At 45.8% G+C, this 23,816-nt stretch overlaps 2 protein-coding genes and 1 pseudogene across 2 annotated transcripts; 1 reads left to right on the forward strand and 2 right to left on the reverse strand.

Moving 5' to 3' along the window:
- Positions 1 to 4,786: 4,786 nt before the first annotated feature.
- On the reverse strand, positions 4,787 to 6,681 carry LOC123110659 (uncharacterized). Its single transcript, XM_044531238.1, has 2 exons — positions 5,418 to 6,681; positions 4,787 to 5,329 (listed from the first exon to the last, which is right to left on the reverse strand). Exon 1 carries the CDS (start codon positions 6,679 to 6,681, stop codon positions 5,806 to 5,808), a length of 876 nt encoding a protein of 291 aa, XP_044387173.1. The 3' UTR covers positions 4,787 to 5,329; positions 5,418 to 5,805.
- A 123-nt stretch (positions 6,682 to 6,804) lies between these two features.
- LOC123110658 (uncharacterized) lies at positions 6,805 to 14,749 on the forward strand (annotated as a pseudogene).
- Positions 14,750 to 14,758: 9 nt separating this feature from the next.
- Positions 14,759 to 22,746, reverse strand: LOC123114685 (glutamine--tRNA ligase-like). The gene is made up of 22 exons (XM_044536123.1): positions 22,501 to 22,746; positions 20,630 to 20,677; positions 20,472 to 20,543; positions 20,247 to 20,346; positions 19,240 to 19,335; positions 19,089 to 19,150; positions 18,900 to 19,001; positions 18,641 to 18,730; positions 18,309 to 18,461; positions 18,167 to 18,222; positions 17,721 to 17,898; positions 17,399 to 17,596; positions 17,217 to 17,315; positions 17,010 to 17,141; positions 16,794 to 16,930; positions 16,590 to 16,689; positions 16,402 to 16,497; positions 16,129 to 16,229; positions 15,915 to 16,020; positions 15,715 to 15,804; positions 15,502 to 15,631; positions 14,759 to 15,418 (listed from the first exon to the last, which is right to left on the reverse strand). The coding sequence occupies exons 1-22, from the start codon at positions 22,744 to 22,746 to the stop codon at positions 15,321 to 15,323; spliced, it is 2,490 nt and encodes an 829-aa protein (XP_044392058.1). The 3' UTR covers positions 14,759 to 15,320.
- Between the last annotated feature and the right edge of the window lie 1,070 nt (positions 22,747 to 23,816).

Below are 23,816 nucleotides of genomic sequence, written 5' to 3' on the forward strand. Positions count from 1 at the left end.
CAATGGATGGTTTTCCATAGTAACAAGTGACAATAAATTTTAGCACGTAGTAATAATTTTTTCCTTACCAATTTCCACTTACCAAGAGCGCTTCACTCCCCGGAAACGGCGCCAAAAAAGAGTCTTGGTGACCCACAAGTATAGGGGATCAATCGTGGTCCTTTCGATAAGTAAGAGTGTCGAACCCAACGAGGAGCAGAAGGAAATGACAAGTGGTTTTCAGCGAGGTAATTTCTGTAAGCACTGAAATAGTCGGTAACAGGTAGTTTGATAGCAAGATAATTTGTAATGGACAAGTAAAGGTAACTGTAAATAAAGTGCAGCAAGGTAGCCTAATCCTTTTCTGGCAAAGGACATGCCAAAATAGTCTCTTATAATAAGCAAAGTGTTCTTGAGGGTACACGGGAATTTCATCTTGTCACTTTCATCATGTTGGTTTGATTTGCTTTCACTACTTTGATAATTTTGATATGTGGGTGGACCCGGTGCTTGGGTGTTGTTCTTACTTGAACAAACCTCCCACTTATGATTAACCCCCCCCCCGGCAAGCATCTGCAACTACAAGAAAAGTATTAAAATAAAATCTAACCATAGCATTAAACATTTGGATCCAAATCGGCCCCTTACAAAGTAGCGCATAAACTAGGGTTTAAGCTTCTGTCACTTTAGGAACCCATCATCTAATAACTACTCCACAATGCATTCCCTTAGCCCCAAATATGGTGAAGTGCCATGTAGTCAACGTTCACATGACACCACTAAGGGAATCACAACATACATATCATGAAAATATCGAACACATATCAAGTTCACATGATTACTTGCAACATGATTTCTCCCATGACCTCAAGAACTAAAGTAACTACTCACAAATGATAATCATGCTCAAGATCAGAGGGGTATTAAATAGCATAATGGATCTGAACATATAATATTCCACTAAATAAATCTTATAGTAATCAACTACAAGATGTAATCAACACTACTAGTCACCCACAAGTACCAATCTAAGGTTCCGGTACAAAGATTGAACACAAGAGATGAACTAGGGTTTAGGAGGAGATGGAGTTGTTGAAGATGTTGATAGAGATTGCCCTCCTAAATATGAGAGGGTTGTTGGTGAGGACGATGGCTTTGATTTCCCCCTTCGGGAGGGAAGTTCCCCCGACGGAATCGCTCCACGGAGGGCAAACGTGCTCCTGCCCAAGTTCTGCCTCGAGATGGTGGCGTTCCATCCCGAAAGTCCTCTCCTTATTTTTTCTAGGTCAAAATGACTTATATACCAGAAGATGGGCACCGGAGGTGGGCTGGGCTGAGCACAACCCACTAGGGCGCGCCTGGGGGGGCATGGCGCGCCCTGGTGTATTGTGCTCACCAGGTGGCCCCTTTCGGTAGTTATTTGCTCCAGTATTTTTCATATATTCCAAATTAATTCTCCGTGAAGTTTTAGCTTATTAGGAGTTGTACAGAATAGGTAACTTTGACGTAGCTTTTTCAAGTCCAAAATTTCAGCTGCCAGCATTCCCCCTCTTTGTGTAAACCTTGCATATTATGAGAGAAAAGGCATTAGAATTACTCCATAAAGATTTATTATGCATAAAAATATTGTAAATAACAGTAAGAAATCATGATGCAAAATGGACGTATCAAATGACCGGCCATTGGTGCCCGCGGTTTGCTTGTAGTACTCATTGGCATTGTGATCCTAAAAACAAACATTGAGACAACTATGAGCTCATGCACTTCATATCAACACGACCAAAGAGACAAAGATGGTGAAATCTCACATAATCATCGATGGTGACGCCACTTGGAGGTGCATTCCGCACGGCCTCCAAGCACCCACTCCAATGACCGCAAGCTTTTTTGATGGTGTCCCAACACCCTTGGAGTGGCTTCAAGCTTCGATCGGAAGGGAATGGCATCATTTTGTGATATTTGTCCTCGATTCTTTGCCAATAGTTCTCATAGGTTTGATCCTTGCCGATCATGGCGTCAAGAGAGACGCTTTCCCATGCTTTAACTAAGCACACATCCTCCGTCTCCGTGTAGTTGCCTGTCCTCCCCACCCTAGAATCATAATTGGACTCGTTGATATCTTGCACCTCATCGTCATTATCTTCATTCACCTCCGCCTCGACCTCAACATAAGATGCATCAAAATAACCGAGGTGGGCACTCAAATCCACCGTGCTCTCGACCAACATCTCGGCATATGTGGAGGGCACATTTTGGCTACAAAATTAAATGGCCGAAGATCAAACAAGTGTTGGGAACAGCCGATGCATGGATCATCGGAGCAAACCGAGCAAAAGAACATGTTTATACCTCCCGATTGTTTCATCAAACACATTGTATGCATGCCCGGCCGCTTCGCTGTGAATGTGGATGCCATCGTCGGCCGGAGGCAGAGGAGGAGCCCGACCCCTTGTCGCAATCGCCTTCTTCCCCGGTGGCTTCGCCTGCGCACCGCTGGGCCAGTGGAGGTGGTCTTCTTCCTCCCGCCCGCACCTTTGGCGGGCGGAATCAGAGAGAGGCCGAAGGAGGGTCGTGTCGCGCCAGCCGCGCCACCTTGGACGATGTGGTTCCCCTGCCTCTTCCTTTTGATGGCGGCGGCGGGAGGAGTTGGGGCAGCGGCGGAAGCCGTTGCCGGCGCGGGCGGACGGAGCGGCGACGACGGTGGAGGCACGATCAGCGCATGATATGAGGCACCCGGGGCGGCGGGTACTCCATCCGGTCAATTTCCGGTGCCGTGAGGCCGAACTGCGAGGTCAGAGGCGGGATTGGAGGCGCGGGAGGCGAGAACTGAAACGACCGGAGTTTGCGTCAAGGGTAAGGGGACCCGACAAACTTGGGCGAAATCTCGTAGATATGGAGGGAATGGGCTCGCGGATTCGAGATCTCAAATTTTTTCTTAGGACGATTGGATTTGAAGGATCTGTTCGGGACGGGTATACAGGATGGATCTCGTAAATCGACAATTATTATACCGAATGGTTCTGTTTGCTCTTAGCCTGCCAAGATTGGGACATTGATGTCTACCTAAAAAAAACTATTGCTGCTATTGGGCAAAGCGTGGCAGACATTTACACCAATACTCTACTAGCTTTTCTTCGTTATTAGCATATATGTATCATCTAGCCATGCAATGTACCCCCATAAACCAATATTAAAACGCATTATACTATTTCACTCCGGCATGTGTATTGAGTTAGTCTTACTCAGTCTTTTACACATCCAGAACAATCGTACAAGTAATAACTAAATGTTGCTGCCTGTTCGGTAAATATGTATTGGTCTCTTTTGAACTAAGCACTTACTGTACATTTTACATTCTTTGTTTTCTATTAAGTCATTCCACAGAATTCTGGTAGTATGTATTTATAGATCAAAACCAAGGCGTGTCGGCATATGAACATAGGAATGAATGAGCTATAAACATTCACCATATGCCAAAATCAGGGCACGAACCAATCCAATTAAAGAACAGCTCGACCAGAACAGATGTACTACGTACTAAAGTTTGCACTGAAATGAACAGTTTTGATAATAAAAAACTTCCACACTGTCAGCTCTATGTGGAGCAAACTATTTAAAGTTTCTTCCATAAAAGAAAACGACAAAGACAATCTTGTGCTTCCACGCGCGCGCTTCTGCCCGATAGTGCCAATTTAGCCGCACTCAAGATGTTTGCTCCTCAAGAGTCCAGTACGAAAGCCACATTCATGAATCTGGAAACAAACCCAGCCGACGTGGTTAGCCTCTACCTGCCCCGTCACACCACAGGTTTTGTTCGCACCAAACACCAACACAGCCCCAATCAGCTCTATGCTACCGAGCAGCTTCACCGAAACTGGACAGGCAGATTTCTCCAACCAGCACAACCAGTCACTTGGCTGTGGGTTTCTAATTTCTACTGTAATTACAAATCGCGATTTCTTCATGCAACATCAAATTGCTCTGCTTTTTGTTTAATACTCCCTCCGTTCCTAAATATTTGTCTTTCTAGAGATTTCAACAAGTGCCTACATACGGAGCAAAATGAGTGAATCTATACTCTAAAATATGTCTATATACATTCGTATGTGGTAGCCCATTTGAAATCTCTAAAAAGACAAATATTTAGGAACGGAGGGAGTACATCAAATCGCGATTTGATGTTGGTTGTGCTGGTTGTGCTGGTTGCATAAAAGAAATGTTTAACACTAGGCATACTAACGATTTTTCAGACCACAGCTAGTCGGAAAAATAACCCAATAGCTCTGAAACCAAAGATGCCATACTTGGTTTGTTTTTTCAGACTGGCTGCGAATGAACATACGTGCATTTCACGGTTTTTTGTAACATATGACGCATCAACTGCACTAGTGACCAGCTAGGTGATAAAGAGAGAAGTTCCATGGTTTGTTTTCAGATTTGTTCAGGTTCACCGACGGTTGGCTAAAATGAGTAGTGTCACAACTCAACTCATATGCAGAGGCCGGGGTTGCACCCCTTTTCCAAAAAAAACAAAAACAAAACACAACTCAACTCATATGGATTTAGACGATGATGAATAAGAAACCCATATCTAGTGGAGGCATTTATTGTGACAAGTGAGACAAGATTGTTGAGGTGCTATTTTGGGTAAACATCTGACTCTGAAGGCAATTTCGCGAAAAAACACAGCTTCATTTCGATCAAAAATCTCAAAAAGAACACCAGAAACGGGATAAGATGAATTCCCAACAGCTACAGCAGATCCGACCTAACAAACATCAACTAAATTCAACAGGTTTATCCTCGAACCAAACGAACCACAGTAAAGAAGCCTCGAAGAACTTGTAGCAACAATTGCAAGCTGCTGAACATTCAGCCTATAGAGAACCTGAACTGTAGCAACAATTGCAAGCTGCTGAACACGCAGCAAGCAACTAGAAGCTCACAAACAATAGCAACAAACAAGTAGAACCTCTGAATACTATCAGCAAGTAATTTGAACCTCGTGATCAGCACCACTATTGAAGTGCCTCAACTAGCATCAATCGCTTTGATTAACAGCAAAATCAGAAAACTAACTCCAGAACAGTAAAAGTAACAAGATGAAGCCAGCAACCAGCATCCCCAGCATCTCCAGCACCATCTTCAATGGAGATCATCTTCTTCAGCGACCCGCATCTCAAGCACCATCTTCAGTGAAGAGCAAAATCAAAAAGCTAACTCCAGAACAGTAAAGGTAACCAGATCAAGCTAGCAACCACATCATCTTCCATGAACATCATCTTCTTGTACATGCGTTTCAAGCAGCTCCTCCTCGGCAGTTTCTTCAGTGCTATCACCTCCTTGAATCCTAAACCATCAATCAAGAACAATCAAAACCTGAATATACTAGCAGCAAGCAGTACACAAGGGTATGAACAGATGAAGAAAATCATAACCTGAAGGGCAGCGCCCAGACTGCTGGCGCTACCGATGAGGAGACCTCCTGATCTGGAAATGGTCGGTCGACCAAGCCGTGGGGCAGCCACACGCCCATGTCATTGTTAGGGTACACCTTGGGCCTGACCACATCAAAGGTACTCGTGTCGAGGAAATAAATGCCAGAGCGCAGGTGCAGGTCCGATGTATTGAAGGAGCGTGAGCAGCCTCGCCCAACAAAGATCAGGCGGTTGCCAAGATCTTCCTCGACCCAACGGTGCAGACCAAGCTCGCCGGTAGGGCTTTTCATGGAGAAGACTCTGAAGCCTGTGGTGAGGCGAGGCTCACCAAGCACGTCTGCGAGAGGCGCGATCTGGATCACCATGAGAAGCCTCCCGCGGCTCTCCACTAGGAAGCGGGCAACGACCGGCTCAGGCGCGACTCCGGGTGGCCTTGGATAGAAGATGCACCTCCCCGAGCGCATACTGTGCATGCTCTGTTCTGTGCCTGTGGCATGTGGTACTTGAGAATGTTCTCGTTGCGAGTCAGGACACAGAATGACTCGTTGTAGAAGATGACGTCCTCCAGGCCCCCCGCCAAACCCCCCGCGTTCCTTGGCGCAGGTGTCCAGATCGTCCCATTAGCAAGTGGCCAGAAGGCGAGCTGGGTATTCCCCACCATGATGGCGGCGATGGTGAAGCCTGGAACTGGAATGGTGTACTCGGTCTCGTAGAGTGGGGAGACATGGAGGGCCGCGGAGGTGGAGTCGGAGAGGGCCGTCGGGTCGACATACCCGAGTCCGGGAGGCGGCGGCGATATGGCGGCGGCGCTGATGCGGACGAACCTTTGATCGCTGATGCGGTCGCGGATGTCCCGCATACAGTGTGGGAGGCTTAGCCGCGCGCCCGAGTTGAAATTCACCAGCTCATAGTTGCGATCCTTTGTTCCCACCAAAATCCAGCCCCCCTGCCTCGCCGAGCTGATATGCCGCGGCATGTGGTGCAGGATTGCGGGGACGGGGTGGTCGTGGGGGTTACCTCCGTTGCCGAGCAGGCAGACGAAGGAGGGAGGGAGGGCGCCGCGGTGTGGGAGGAGAAGCCAGGGGATCGGCGGCGCGCGCAGGTCGGAGACGACGCGGCGCCACGCCTTGCAGACTCCGGCGACGGCGAGGCGGTCCTTGAAGCAGTCCAGGTAGTCGAACACCAGAACGATGAGGATGTCGACGGGTAACTCGCCCCAACCACCCGGGCTATCGCTGGCAGGTGGAGATCCGAGACCCGCCATGGGAGCCTCTCTCTCTCTCTCTTCTCTTCTCTTTTGGGCGGTAGTGTGAAATGTGGTGGGATGAGGGGGGCGGGGGGCTCGCTTGGGTGGGGGCTAATGTTTCGAAAATTGAGCCGTGTGGCCTCTGGCCCTCTACAAGGAAAGCGTGTCTATGTGGGTTAATCCGCCGTGAGGAATTGGATGGCCCCCGCCTGTCAGACTCTGATTGGTTTTGGCTCCGGTGCGTTCACGCATCGGCCGATATGGAAGGGGGAAAATGACTTCCGAGTTCCCCAATCTCAGATCTAAGAAGAAGAAGGCGGAATCCGTGGCGGTGGCCGAATCTCGGATCGAATTCAACTTCCGGCCTCTGCCTCGGGCCTGAAATTTTAATAGGTTAGTCTCTATTAGGTTAGTTTATTTATTGACCTATATGGATTTCTAGGGTTGCCTCTGATCGAAGTTTACAAATCAACTGTTCTGAAATTCACTCCGAGCTTTGTCATTTTGCCAGGTAATCACGTTGATTGCCCCAGATGTTGAGCTCAGCTGCCCTGCGGCTTGGTCAAAATTTTGCTGGCGCGGACTTCAGTTTGCACGGGCGCAAGCTGAAGAAAATTGTCAGATGATACTGCATTTAGTACGGGTTCCAGACAGTGTCCGAGCTCTGAAAGAGTGGAAGTTCGTAACTATGCAATTCCCGGCAACATCTATTCATGCAGGAACTAGCAAGGGAGATCACCATCTGAGTATGTATGTATCACGTTTTTCTTCTGTTCCAGCAGCTGAGGAAGGGTCCGATTTCAGCAAAAGCAAATCAGGGTCATCAATCTCAACTAACTGTGCCAAACAAGGTGTTTATGCAACCGGTGAGCAGGTACAATGAGGCCAGGTAGGGCATCAGCGACCAGCTGTGGCAAATCAAGTTCAGAGTACTGCTAATCAACGACAACTAGGTCCTGCTCAGGGCAGATGCATGCCTAGTGTTGCACCAAGGCCATCATACGATCCATGGAACAAGTTCAAATTATTTGTTGAAACAAGACCAGGGCCATCTCAGTTCAGCTTTTCCTCTGAAATCAGCAGCAGCATGACACAAATGACCCCAATATCACACTGTATGTCTGGTTACTCTATTCAGAGCACTGCTGCATCAACAACTCAAACAAAGTTTACCTCACTCCGTCCATTGCCCCCTTCGGTGGTCTCTTCTCATGTTTATAGTAGTGAAGCTGCACGGCCTCATGGATATACTACATTCCGTCCACTAGTTCCCCTGCCTTGCGAACCAGGCAAATGTAATGCTCCTGGGGATGTGATCTTTATAGACAAGGGTAGCATGAAACAGGCTCCCATAGCATCAAGATCAAATACTGAGATTTTGAAGCAAATCAGCAAAAGTTTCAAAAGACCAGCAAAAAAGGATGATGTGTTATTGTCATTACCAAAGAAACCTTGTGTAGCAGGGAAGGACATAAATCAATCTGTCGCCACTCCTGGAAGAAGTCTGTGGATCCAGACCAGATGGACAACCCTGAGATATTTGCCTGTTCGTCTCAACAAACCTAAAATAAAACTTCAAGCTGTAGGCAGTGATGCAAGTACAGTTCGCATTGGCAGATTCTGTTAACAGTGTGGGTACAAGACCTGTTAAGTTGCAATCTGGAGCAAAGCACATACTCCAGCCATGTGCTAGTGCTAGCTTGGACCAAGTAGATTCCTGGCCTGTGCATTCGGTGATACAGTTGGAAGTGGAGAATGCATCTCACACGGTAGGTCCATCGGAAAAGACCACAGATCTATGCTGAAAGTTGCAGGGTTTAACCATTCCTGGTGGTTAATGTGAGTCTTTTTATTGTCATCGGAATAGACATCGTGTTACTGCTATGAAGCCATGCTCTGACGAAGTCGACACCACCAGTACCTAGGATGCAGCCTAGGAGAAGGCCCAGCCGAAGAAGCGTGTACCCAGGCCCTCACAGAGATATGCGTCTGATCAATGGTCAAGTGAGCTGGTATAAGTAGCATATAGGGGAATGGTTTGTATTGCGGCGAATAGATACACGGCTGACAGCTGTATAGATTGCTGCTTTACCTGTAAGCTTTCCTCTGTAAGCGACAGAATTCCACCATAGCCATCTCCAGATCTTGCTGTGCTCCTAACAACTGGTACTCCAAGCCAGAAAATTTCGCCCCACCTTAAAGCTGGATCACCCTCACGATACGCGCCTAGCGGCAGCGGCTGCGCGCCGGCGGCAGGAGCTTATGGAGCACCTCACCCCTGAGGGGAAGGCGGTCTATGAGACCATCAACCAGGCGAACGAGGCGGCACACGTCCGACACCAGAAGGAGCTCGATGAGCTCATCATTGCAGCAGTCGGCCGTGCGGTCGATGCGGCGGTGTCGCGCTCCGTCAGCGGGTGGTGGACAAGGCGGTCGGCACCATCATCAACGACATGCAGGCCTACACCGACGGCGCCGAAGGGAATTGCTCAAGCAGATCGAGGAGCTTTGAGCGGCGAAGGGTCTCGCCTCCCATTGCGGCGACTCTGATCCGCTCATCAGGACACCGAGGGGAGCCGCGGAAACCGGCCCAGATGGGCACCGTACGACTACGATCACACGGGGGGCGGGATCTAGGGCACCTCTCTCTGCCTTACATCCCTCCTCCGACACGAGGTATCCATGAGAATCAGAACTCGAACTCTTCCTTTGCTAGTCTGTTGAATAGGGAGAGGAGAGGATCCAACTCAAACCATGGAAAACTACCTTCCATGGAGTTTCCAAAATTTGACGGCAAAAATCCTAAACTCTGCCGAACATGCTGTGTCGATTACTTTACCATGTTCGATACTGATCCTGACCTCTGGATAGCAGTAGCAGCAATGCAGTTTGAGGGTGCTGGCACACGCTGGCTTCTTCAGTTCAGCACAAATTTGTGCGTGCTTCCTGGACTGAGTTCTGTGAAGCAGTAATGCACCACTTTGTTAGAAATTAACATCGAAAACTTGTTCCTCAATTGTATCGTTTGCATCAAATAGGCACTGTGGAGGATTACATCAGTCAATTTTCTGAACTGATGGATCAGCTCACAGCATATGAACCTCAACCTGATATGCTACCTTACACAATTAGACTTGTAGATGGGTTAAGCATGAGGTGCCTTTAATTGTTGCTGTTCAGAGACCTGTCAATTTGGATACTGCTTATTCTGTTGCTTCTGTGCAGGAAGAGGTGGGCTACAGGGAACCTGATTATTCTTCGCCATCATTCAGTCAAAGAGACAGCTCTAGATCTTTATTCTTGACAGTACAAGCCAGCCAGTTCCAAGGGTACTGAAGAAGTTAAAACCCATGACCCAGGCAAGCAAGCAGCAGGATCTGAGGATAAGCTAGCAGCACTAAAAGCCTATCGCTGTCCCAAGGGTCTGTGTTTCATTTGCGGTGAGCGCTGGGGTAAAGAGCACAAGTGCAACACCACTTTGTAATTACATGTGGTTCAGGAGCTGATGGAGTTTTGTGCTGCTGATTATTTAGATTCCAATGACAGTGGTATGGACCTGATGGTGTTATCTGAGGAGACTCGGTCAGGTAGCACGGAGGCTAGTGCCCTTCGTTTACAGAGTCATATTTCAGGTCATGAGGTGGTATTTCTTTTGGATTCTAAGTTCTCATTCCTTCCTGAGTGAGCATTTCACAAGCAACCTTCAGAATCAACAGGAGCTTGGCAAAGTACAGCGTGTGAGAGTAGCTGGAGGAGGGCAATTTGTGTGTTCCAAATGGATTCCTCAGTGCGCTTGGTCTGCAGGAGGACATCCGTTCCTGACAGATTTCAAAATTTTACCACTCAATCATTATGACGGTATAATTGGTATGGATTGGCTATCTGCACAAGGCACCATGAGCGTGAATTGGTTGCAAAAATGGCTGGCTTTTGAACATAAGGGCAAACTGGTGTTCTTGCAAGGAGAACTTCCAGAACATTTTGCTTTCACTGTAGTGGAATTACAGTTGTTACAGGATGGTACTATTGACTTTATTACTGACGTTTTTACCAACAGATATCAGTCAAGTGTTGTCTGAATTCATGGAAATATTTGAGACACCCACGGCACTGCCACCTCGGTGTGCATGTGATTACCATATTCCTTTAATGGAGGGTGCAAGGCCGGTCAACATTCGTCCTTACAGATACTTGCCAGAACTAAAGAGTGAAATTGGAAATCAAATCAAGGAAATGATTAAATCTGGTGTCATTGAACCAAGCTCTAGTGCGTTTGCATCACCCATTATTATGGTTAAGAAGAAGGACCACGCCTGGAGGCTGTGCGTTGATTACAGACACTTGAACCTTCTGACCTTAAAATCCAAGTTTCCTCTGCCGGTGATAGATGAACTGCTCGATGAATTGACTGGACCCTTGGTTCTCCAAATTGGATCTTCGTGCTGGTTATCATCAGATACGATTGGCTCCAGGGGAGGAGTACGAGACGGTGTTCCATACTCACAGTGGTCATTATCAATTCAATGTTATGGCATTCGGTCTCACAGGAGCTCCCGCAGTGTTCCAAGTTGTCATGAATGAAACACGGTCGGCTGTGTTACGTTAATGCACGGTGGTTTTCTTTGATGACATACTTGTATATAGCGAGACATTAGCCGATCATGTGGAGCATCTGAAACAAGTTTTGCAATTACTCCAGCAGAATCAGTGGAAGGTCAAAGCATCCAAATGTGTTTTTTCCCAATGCAGCATTGCTTATCTGGGTCTTGTAGTGAATGAACAAAGGGTATCCACTGATCCTTCTAAAGTGCAAGATGTGCTATCCTGGTCAGCCCCGCAAAACTTGAAAGAACTGCGAGGATTCCTTGAGTTGTCTGGATATTATCGCAAGTTTGTTTGCCATTATGGCATTATCAGCCAGCCCCTCATTCAGTTGCTTCGGAAGAATGTTCCATTTGTATGGTCTCCTGATGCTCAGGCTGCATTTGACTTATTAAAATCTGCACTGACTTCTCCTGTATTGGCTTTGCCCAATTTCAGCCTGCAGTTCACTATTGAAACGGACGCTTGTGATTCAGGAGTTGGTGCAGTTTTATTCCCATGGACATCCGATTGCTTTTGTCTGCAAAAGTTTGGGTTCAAGAACAAGGGGTTTGTCAACATACGAAAAGGCTATTTTATTAGCTGTCAAACAGTGGTGTACGTATCTCCAACATGCTGAATTTTTTATTCTTACAGATCATTGCAGCTTGGCACATTTAGAAGACCAACGTTTGCATACAACCTGGCAGCACATGATGTTTTCCAAACTACTGGGGCTTCAGTTTACGATCAAGTACAAAAAAGGGAGTGAGAAGTGAGAACAACAGAGTGGCCGATGCTCTATCTTGTAGACCACATGATGAATTGTCATTACCTGGCTATTACTTCTCACCATCCAGTGTTGGTGGATTCAAGAGGTTATGGATTTGTACCAATCTGACCAACAAGCTAAAGAATCGTTGACTAGGCTGGCAGTGCACACTGAACATGATGATATGATTCGTTACAAATCTCGCTTATGGCTGCCCCGTGCATCCCCTACAAGATTATTGAGGCTTTTCACTCTAGTACTGTAGGAGGCCATTCTGGCATTCCGGTAACCTTGAGGCGCCTCAAACAGCTCCTATATTGGAAAAGGGATGAGAGCTCAAGTGCATCAATATGTGAGTGAGTGCATTATCTGTCAGCGTGCCAAGCCTGACAGAACAGAATACCCAGGGCTGTTGGCAGCTCTACCGGTTCCTATATTGGAAAATGCTTACCATGGATTTTGTGGAGGGTGTTCCAAAATCTGGCCGAATCAATTGCTTTTTAGTGGTGGTTGATAAACTGTCGAAGTATGCTCATTTTATCGGATCGACGCATCCCTTCACAGTTGCTACTGTCACCACTGCTTTCATGGGCAATATTCACAAGCTACACGGTATACCCGAGTCTATTGTCACAGATCGTGACCGTATCTTCACCAGTTGTTTCTGGCGAGAAATTGCTGCTCTTACTGCTATGAGGCTTCACATGAGTTCATTGCACCATCCTCAGACTAATGGACAGTCTGAGTGAGTAAACCAATGTCTTGAGGCTTACTTGCGGTGCTTTACTCACGCATGTCCAGTGAAATGGGCGCGGTGGCTCTCTCTTGCGGAATACTGATACAATACGTGCATGCATTCGTCCCTGGATGGCAAGTCACTTTTTTGAAGTGTTGTATGGACATTCTCCTGGGCAATTTGGTATCTCTGCCACTGATACTTGTGTTGTGCCTGATCTAGACACTTGGCTCAAAGATTGCGCATTGATGCTTCGTATTTTGCAACAGCATTTGGAACGAGTGCGTACTCGTATGAAAAATCAGGCGGATAAGAAACACTCTGATTGTGTGTTTAACATTGGGGATTCAGTGTCTATGGAAGTCCAGCCCTATATACAATTGTCAGTGGCTCCACTTGTGCATCATAAGCTGTTATTCAAGTACTATGGCTCCTTTGAAGTTCGAAGTGATCGAACGCATCGGTCCATCGGCTTATCGGCTTCAGTTACCTGCAGGCAGCCACATCCACCCGGTGCTGCATGTGTCCCAGCTTAAGCAGGCATTGGGACCTCACTGTCAGGTACAGCCAGAGTTACCTCCTGATGATGCTCAATTTGCCATTCCTGTTTGTGTTCCGCAGCGTTGCTTTCATCAATGGGGCTTGGTGGCTATACAGCAAGGTTTGATCCAGTGGTCCGGTCAACCAGAAACACTGGCAGCCTGGGAGGAACTTGATGAACTGCGGCAACGTTTTCCGCGGGTTCCAGCTTGAGGACAGCTGTTCCTCAAGGGAAGGGGAATGTTACTGCTATGAAGCCCTGCTCTGATGAAGTTGACACCACCAGTACCTACGATGAGGTCTGATCTCAGGTTGCTGGCGGGGCGGGATGCGGCTGCCCGCAAACACCAAAGCGGGAGCCAGCTTTTTTAGCGGCTGCCCGCCGGCCGCTTGATTTTTAGCGGGCAGTGTGGCAGCCCGCAATGACCTGCCAGCAACCAATCGTTCTCATGACAGTCTATTTCCGAACACTCTTCTGCTAGCTCTAGTGTGCCCCTGAAGGTCTTCAGATGATTCCTTGTTTGCCTCGCTAGCTCCTCAACAGGCTTCCTACCATGCAGCTCATGAGATTCTCAATCAAGTGACGACTGTAACTGTTTGTTTTATGAACACTGGTATACATGCAACTTTTTCTGTCCAAGGAAACACTTTTACTTAAGCTTGCCCTCTCCCCCCGCTGAATGTTGTCAATCAAGTGCCATATGTGCTTGGCCATCTTGCTGCTAGATATGGACCTTGGAGTCATGGTTTTGGCTTCGCCCAAATAGGATTTCACACTTCAGCCGTGACTCTGAAGTCTGAACTCTGCAATGATCGGCCTTCGTCACTCTGTAGTTATAACTGAAATTGGAGAAGAGATAGACAGTCCGATGGAACTCGTATAATGCTGATCCTAGTAGCCTGATGGGTGATCCTGATGTTTAGCTCATTCAGGATGGTGCTGACTTACAGGGAATTGGCCCCAGTCAGATCAATGCAGTTCAATATACGTCTGTTTTCAGCTCCTATGGACCTGGTCGCCAGCGAGCCAGATAGCGTGATGTATTCCAAGCTACCTCAAGCCCCTCTTAGCATCCCAGATCATGCCATGGCGGCGGCAGCTACTGCTCTGCAAGTACTGATGACAGACGGTAACAACATTTTCGGCTAAAGTGATTTTAAAATGTCACTTAAAAAAAATGCCGCTAATGTCCTACATTCATGTCTAGCATGTTTGTCGTAACTCCTTTAGTAACCGGTGGTTTAAGAATGCAATGTGTATTATTTTCTGATCTGAAAATTGATCATTAATCATTAAATCTATAAATATTACTCCCATTCCTAAATACGTCTTTAAGAGATTTCACTATAGACTACATACGGAGCAGAATGAGTGAACTATATACATCCAAATGTAGTCTCTATAGTGGGGTCTCTAAAAAGACTTATATTTAGGGACAGAGGGAGTAAATAGTATAGAATGCATTTTAATATTTTATTCCCTCCGTTTCTGAAGAGATTTACATACGGATGTATTATGTAGTTTAGAGTGTAGATCCACTATTTTGCTCCGTATGTAGTCTATATTGGAATCTCTAAAAAGACTTATATTTAGGAACGGAGGGAGTATTTATTTAGCATTGTGGTTACTTTATTACTTTTTTGTGTCAAACATAAGAGTTTACTTTCTTTTCTGAAACGGAACTTAAGAGTTTTACTTTTGATAAGTTTGGTGTAATGCCATGATGTGGTGCTGAAGGAAACATGGAACAGCAAAGATAAGCTGATATTTTCTGAACTTGGTTACTACCTCCATGGGTAGTTTAATTTAAACTACCTTTAGGAATGGAGGTAGTATTTGGGTTGCGGGCATAAAGGCATGAAAAGCTCCAGGTGGAGGACAAGTAATCTGAGCATACATATCTGACCATTCAAATTTTGATTGACTGAAACAAAAACATACACTAATAGTCATCACAAGCCCAGGAAGGCTCTGTCGGTTTTCTCCCATTAGCTAACCAAGCAAAATCAACTTAAATAATCTAGCAATCACTTGGGTCCAGTTTTCCCATAAGAGTCACGCAGAGTAACAGTCCTGTTAAACACGAGCTTCCCGGGCTTCGAGTCGGTGTCCACAGCATAGTAGCCTGGAATTCACATTCAAGCCAAGTCAGTTGCATCACAACAGATACAGCCAAACATTATACAGAGACCGGTTGACAGAGTTTACCGAGCCGCTCAAACTGAAACTTATTACCCACAACGGCGGTTGCAAGCGACGGTACAGCATATGCGCCCTTTACAACCTCTTTTGAGTGCGGGTTAAGGTCACCCAGCCAATCTTTCAATTCGGCAGGATTCTAAGAGAGCAAGAAACACATAAGTGGCTTTCCAGTCCAACACACATCTGTAATGACAACGACAACAGCGAGCGAAACTATACCTCTGATAAGAATAATTTCTCAAACAATCTTATTTCGACCTTCAAGGGCTCAACTCCAGGTGCTGGCTCGGAAACCCAGTGCAGAACACCCTGAACAAATTGCAAACCAAGTCAGTCAACTTCTGGAATATTTTTACGGTTTCCCAACTCCCTAACTAGATTTTTAAGATTTGAACGAAAAGATTTAAGTGGCCAGCTACCTTAGGTTTAGAAGTCTTTGAGGGGTCATACTCAGCTCGAATTTCAACAATATCATCTGGAGTATCACCATAAATAACCTCTGTGCATTTTATAGGGAATGCATACCTATATCAATTAAAATTGACAAGCACCAAACTGTAAATATGCCAATGTGGAGTCGAATAGTCGAGTAAATCCAGATCAACTTTCTCCACAAAAGAACAATAGTTCTACCTTAGCAGGACAGATTTACCAGGAGCTAGCCCATAGTAATCTTTCGAGTCCTTAGGGCGAAAATCAGTTTGTTCAATGTAGACAGTTCTTGAGAAAGGAACCTGTAAAAAGGTGGTGCATAATATTACGAAGCACGAACACAAGGTAAAACTTATAAAACATCAAAGATATATTTCGAACATAAAATATTTCACAAACAGAATTTTGAACAGGTTGTGCCATAGCAACAAAACTTATTCTTGCCATCATACACTCGATGAACAAGAGAGGCACCTTGTAGTAGGACGAAGCTTCATCAGCAGGAGCATCAGGCCACTTCTTTCCATCAAGCTCTATGACTTTTCCATCTTCTAAGTTAGTTATTACAACCTAATTTAGCAAAACGAGGCACCGTGAATGTGTTAGGAACTTCTAAAGGCTGAAGACATGGAGTGATTTGCAGCAGGAACCAGATGCCATACCCTTAGAGGATGCATAACAACCATGGCCCGAGAAGCTGTTTTATTAAGTTCTTCTCTGATATGATATTCAAGACGGTCGACACGAATCAAGCTACTGTCACTGCACATAAAGAATATCAAGGGCAATCATTAGCAGAAACAGAGGTTTTGCGATTGTGCGCCTGGCTCAAAGCACAGTTCATGCCAAGTCATTTGTTCACTTACCTTCTTGTTATCCCAATTCCACGGATAAATGAATTGATTGCAGTTGCTGTCACTCCCCGTCGCCGCAGTCCTGCCAGTGTTAACAAACGCGGATCATCCCAACCATCTACCCACTTATCTGTCACAAGGCGATTCAACTGCAACAGAACAAGGACAATGGATATCAATAAATATAGGCCAAAGCGGGTAACATTTATTCCTCAATTATTAGCATACCTTTCTTTTAGACATAACGGTATTTGATATGTTCAGCCTTGAATACTCCCAAACATATGGCTGGTACAAGCCTGAGGCAACAAGTAGCCAGTAGTATGACAGGCGACGTGTGTCAAACTCAAGCGTGCAGAGCTAATAAATAACCACACTCAGTTAGTCCTGTTATCGTTCAAACAAGCCAAAGCTATTTTGGAAAGGGAAAATTACCGAGTGAGTAATGTTTTCAAAAGAATCCACCATGCAATGGGCATAATCATAGCTTGGATAGATACACCATTTGTCACCAGCATGTGGATGAGGGGTGAACTATATGGACATCAAAATATTGAGTTATGTATTTACGATATATGGACATTCCAAATAATTTATCAATCAAATTTGTAACTTACTTTTATTCGGTAAGCAATCAAGTCAGACATGTTTTTGTTATCATTCTGCATGTCCTGCTTCATTCGGAGAGTTGCTGCGCCCTCGGCAAACAACCCACGTCGCATGTCTTCGAATAATTGAAGCGACTCTTCAATAGGTCTATCCCTCCATGGACTATCCACCTTGTTTCTCCTGCATTCCTTGATTTGTTGTGCAGTCTGGCAATCATAGACCAGTCAGCATTTGCACATTTTATTTCTCATGGACTCAATATACATGTTCATTTCCTCCTTTCAGAATTTTTGTAATAATGTGATAAACAAAGGAGAAGAGAAAAAGAACCTGGTGATCCACATAGGCTAACCCTTTCCGTATTAACTCAACTGCATGCTCATATAAAGCTTGAAAATAATCACTTGTATATGTGATTTTGTAGGGCTCCCAACCCATCCACTGGACTATCTCCTTGATGTGGTCTATATATTCCTTCTTTTCAGCTTCTGGGTTTGTGTCATCAAACCTGTTGTTCAGATAGACAGCAGTTCATTTTTGTCGTGAAAGAGAATGGCAATGGGGAAGAACTTAAGCAGCAAGAATTCTATGTATGCATTTTTAGACCAAGCAAAGCTAATCAGAACTCCAGACTGAAAGATGGAAATTAAATAGATGCAGAGAAGAAACATAATCTCCAGCAGTAAGGGAAGACATGACTAAGATATGTAGTCGGTACATAACCAGTAAACATGGCCAGGAGAAAATTGCTCCAAATGGAAAACAAATGTTATTACCTCAGATAACAATTGCCATTCCGCTCTTTAGCCAGTCCAAAATCAATAAACATAGCCTGTATCAGATGAAGAATTTAAGCATAATATTCCGTTTCTCATGGAAGTGGTACATGGAAATGCTTTTCATGAAGATTATAAATACCTTGGCATGACCGATATGAAGATATCCATTAGGTTCTGGAGGGAAACGGGTAATCACTTTTCCACCAGTTGCCATAACATGTTTCTCTAAAATCTCTTTTGCATTATGCGCCCTCCATATGTTTCCATCGCTGAAGAATATTTCTGTATGAACCTACCTCGTGAAAAGAAATCAAAACCAATTTAAGTTCATTTCTTATAAGTGACGACCAAAAGTCCAACAGAACAATACTGACCACATGGGGATATCAGGGAACAGTGCCGTGTAGAATTTATATGCATAACACTAACAGACATTTAATTTAATCGACTTAACTCATCAGTTTACTATACCTTGTTGTTTTCTGCCGGCAGAGGAAATACCGAGTATGGATTCAGGTCCTCTGATGGTGGGGCAGCAATAGCTACTGCAACGTTTTTCTCCTGGATTTCAAAGAAAACACAGCTAGCTAATTACTCCCTCCGTCCCATAATATAAGAACGTTTTTGACACTAGTGTGGTGTTAAAAACGTTCTTATATTTTGGGACAGAGGGAGTAGTAATCAATCGTCCTATTTTAAACCCAAAGGCTCTCTACTTCAGAGTACCAACCTCAACTTTCGCTGGTTTTTCTTTCTTCTTTTTTACTGGTTTTACATTGTCAACTTCCGTCTTTGGACCTAGTATCTCTGTAAGCCTCTTCTCGATTTCCTCCTGTATGAGCAAAGTAATGAAGAAGGTTAAAATAAAGTTAATACAACCCAAACAAGTGAAGTACTTTGTCTCTAGCATTGTTTGCACCTTTGTCGCCTTAGCATCACCCCAGGGGTGTCTCTTCCTAACCTGTCCGCATAGGCTACCAACTGAAAGAATGAGAAGAAGGATAAAGGACCAGTTCGCCCGAATAATAAATCAGAAAAATGTGTAGCACAAAAGTAAATTGGAAGGCAACCATTTATGTGATACCGCTGCACCAATATAGCTCCCATATTTTCCTGTAGAACCTCCGCGACAGTTGAATGAATCTCTTCAACCGAAACAATCACACCTACAGTTACACATCGCGCTCCAATCAATAAGTCTAAACAACCACATTATCGAGTCACCATATTGGTAGAAGCGTATATATTTTTGTTCATATCTGATCATCAAAATGCATAGTTACCCTATACTATTATAGCGTCCAAACAACCACATTATCAAGTCACCATCGTAGACTTTCTTAGGGCATGTACAGTGCAAGGTGCTTATGTGTGATATGGGTGCTTACAGAGAGAGAGGGAGAGAGAGAGTATTGCCACATCATTAAGCAAATATGTGAATTACTCCCTCCGTTTCTTTTTACTTCGCATATAAGATTTGGTCAAAGTCAAACTACACAAAGTTTGACCAAATTTATATAAAAAAATATGAATATCAACAATATAAAAACTATACAGTATGAAAATACGTTTCATGGTGCATCTGATAATATTGATTTCATATTATAAATGTTTATATTTTTTAATACAAAGTTAGTCAAACTTTATAAAGCTTGACTTTGACCAAAGCTTATATGCGGACTAAAAAAAACGGAGGGAGTACATCTACTCCACTGGCACACTGCAAGCTCCTCTTTTAGGTGCTTATTAGATGATTTATTATACTCCGTCCGTCCGGAAATACTTGTGGAGAAATGGATAAAAATGGATGTATAAAAGTATTTCCGGACGGAGGGAATAGTAGTTAGTACTAGTTAAACTCTTAAGCACCTCCTTAACATTGGTGCCTAATCAAGCACTCATCCTTCAATATAAGCACCAATGCTTATCCTACGCGGCAAGAATAAAAAGGTTTATCTTGCTGAGCATCTTTCTAAGCACTTACACTGTACATGCTCTTAGTGTCCAGTCCGTGAATGTGGCATGCATTAGTAAAAATTGGTTGAACCATGTATACTTTTGTTGCAGAAAAACATACCTACACCACAGGCTTCTTCAAACTTCCCAGTATCCAGAGAATCAGGGCCAACATTAGTAAGAAATGACAGAGCAGCATCTAGCTGTGCAGGGTTCTTTATCTGAATGGTGGCAGAAGGAAACTCTTCAGATTCACAAAAGTAAGACAAATGAGCTGTGAAACAGAGTGTGCGTTCTTCATCTGCACTCTTTTCGATCGGACAATGAAAAAGGTAGAAGATATTACCTTCATGGACACAATATAGTTGATGAGATTAGGACGATGGACAAGTGCATTGCTTGGGTATTTGGTGGCAACCTATTTCACCCAGCACGCTCATAAGTCAGACATCAAAAATCTCAAATGTATAAAATATAGAGAAAAAAAATGATAGAAGCACTTACTGCATACAAAAGATTGCCTACTGACTTGTCACACCAAGTTATACCAGCCTGTTTATAGGTAAATCCAGTTAAATCGTGAAACATGAAATGCTTTGAAGAGATGAAAACCGCAGTGGTTTGGTTCACAATAATCAAATGCAACTTGCATCACAAAATAGCAGAAACAAGAAGTAAGACATCATACTATAAGTGATGACTGAAAACCAACACGATCAGTTATGCTATCAAAAACTCTGCATCCTAAAACACATCGATAAGCATCAAGATGAAAAACAGGACAACAGGAAAAGACTGCATATAGTGTAACATCATCCTTACAAATTTACAGCTGCGTGAGGCAAAAAGAATTCGATACTGATCGACTAAACGCAAACCAAATCGGGATGCAATAGATCGTCGTATTTGGGCATCTCTAGATCAAGTTTACTCTACAGCTGACACGGTCGAGCTGGAAGGAGCTAATCGAGTGATCAGGAGTAAGGACAGATCTCAAGAAACCAGGCTCACGGGGAGAATTCTAACAACAAAGTTGAAAGCCAGTAAACCCCATACCACAATTCAGCAACTAAGCCTAAATGAAGCCCTGGACAAACATACATGAATTAGAGATCTCCGAATTCAGAACTAACTACAGGGCGCGACCATGGCAAGCATTACACCGAAAAAGGGTTTCCCCCCGCTTTATATTATAAAGCACCAGACACACGATCACAGGGTAACTGCCGGGGCGAACGGCACAACAAGCCCAAAAGGGAAAAAGAAGAAATAAAAGCCAACAACGGCAGCTCGGCAAGCACAAATGATCCGCCACCGCTGCGCCCTCCACCTTCGTCCCACCACACGCCATGGCACCGGCCCGCCGCATACCAAGCAGCACCTCCAAGAAGGAATGCGACGCCAACGATGCTGCTGCCCGGACGAGTCCTAGGGTTTCCCCCGGCATACGGAGGGGAGCGGGTGATGGGTAGCGCCGACGCCCTTCAAGAAGGAATGATGGCACCCTCAGGTGTCACCGCGTCGGAGCCGGAAGAACCGGCAAAGATTTCTCCCACATCCCCAAGCACCGCTACCCACTCGAACCGGGGCCATCCAACCATCAAGCCACCCGCAAGCACGCGCCACCACGGTCTTGGACACATCCACGCCGCCCTGCTGCGAACACCACCACGAGGCCAAGGAGGCCGGAAAGAAGCGCCAAGCGACGGGAGGAACCACACCGAAGCCAAGCGGGAGGGAACCACCTCCCCCGCCGACGTGCGTGAGGCCCGAGCCCCCGGCGACGTCATGGTCGCCGACCGGACGTGGCAGCAGGGCACACCGGGCCACCCCTGGCCCGGCCAGGTCCACAACGGACCCGCAAAGCCCCGCCGGCCATGTTGCAGCAAGCCGGCACCTGCGCCGCCCGCTCCCAGCCGTCAACGCCGCTCTCCCGCCCTCCTGGAGGCCACGCCGCCGGCCCGTCCCGCCGCCGGCCCGCCCAAACCCAGATGGGGCCCGAAGGGCCCAGATCTGGGCCGAGCGGGCTGGTTCAGGCCGCGCCGCCGCGCCGCCCCGCCGCCAACGGCGACGCCGTCGCCCAGTCGTCCACCCACGCCGCGCCAGGATCTCCGCCGCCACGTCGGACCGCCGCCGCCGAAGAGCACCCCCCGGCGCACACCGCCCCGCGCCGGGGAGCACCGAGAGGGGAAGGGCAGGAGGCCGCCGCCGCCAGCAACCCAGGGGCCAGGCCTGGCCGCGGGTGCCGGCGACGGCGGCGGGAAGGGAGGGAGGGAAGGGGGGGCTCTAGAGGAGGGGGGGCGCCGGAGCGCGGCCGGTCGCCCGCGGGGACGACGCGGTCGCGCGAGAGGAGAAGAGCTGATGGCAAGCATTACCTCGGCTATAACGGCGGAAAGATTGGCAGTGACCTTGCTGTTGACAAGAGCGGTCTCCGCAGTGCGCTGATCGAGGCCAAGAGCCAGCAGCTGTTCCAGCTGCAGTAGGGCCGGGGTCTTATCCCCCTTGCATCCTGTGACCGTCGATGCCTCCCGCTCCGTCCTGGAGATGCCAGCAAATATCAGACAACAGTTGAACGCAAAACAGAAGGAAGAAGAAAACAGCACACGACGGTCGTCATACATAATGAGGAAAGAAGGAAACAGCACAACAGTTGGGCGGCGGCGGGATCAAGGGTTTCCAACCGAACTTGCGACGTCCTTTGGTTCCGCGTATTGAGTTTCTTGTATCGAGGACCTCTGCTTCCGATCATATATTCGTGGAAGACTTGTGTTTCTAATCGGCTACGATTCGTTTCAAATCCGGTTTTGCTATAAAGGGCGAGGCTACGAGCTTCGGCCGGTCACCGCGCCAACCGTTCGATTGGCCTATCCAGGGCCGTCTGATCCCACCAAAGACGTCTCCGCGTCCGCTCGGTCAACGCCGAAGAAAAATTCCCCCTCGTGGCTGTTAGAATAGACGAGAGACAACAATCCAAAGAGATGTAAAGTGAAGGATGTCGATAACTGCCACACGTGTGGCAGGAAAGAAGACGCACCATACGTCTCTAATGCAAATAGATTGCCACGTCATTGCATACATGCATGCGAGAATTTTTTTGGATTTTCAGTTTTAAAAATGTTTTATCTTTTAAATGAAAAATCCGATTGAGAATTCGTTTTCAACATTAAATCCCTCGCGGCGAGATCTTCAAAACTAGATGTCATATCGATATATTTCGGCGATTTTTTTTTGTTAAAAGTTGCCATGTCTATTGCACATGAATTGCCATGATATTTACACTGAAGTTGCCATGATATGTTTCAACTATTTTCTTTTACATTTAAAAGTAAATTTTAACATATTATAAAACGGAGAATTAAGAAACTAGACTTGTCATGCACCATAAACTAAAATTGCCATGATACGTGCACTTAAAATTGCCATGGTTCAATAAAAAAAATATTTTCATGATCAAAGTACTGGAATTGCTATCATAAAAAAACTAAAATTGCCATGATCTACAAACTAAAATTAACACATGGCAACTTTAGGTTAAGCACTATGGCAACTATAGTGTAAACATCATAGCAACTTCTGGGCAAAAAAAATTCGTCGAAACATATCAACATGGGGTCTAGTTTTGAAGATCTCGTCGAGACGGATTTAATGGTGAAAATGGATTTTTAGTTCGCTTTTTTATTTAGGAGATAAA

Source organism: Triticum aestivum, chromosome 5B, assembly GCF_018294505.1.
Source record: "Triticum aestivum cultivar Chinese Spring chromosome 5B, IWGSC CS RefSeq v2.1, whole genome shotgun sequence".
NCBI classification, from domain to species: Eukaryota; Viridiplantae; Streptophyta; class Magnoliopsida; order Poales; family Poaceae; genus Triticum; species Triticum aestivum.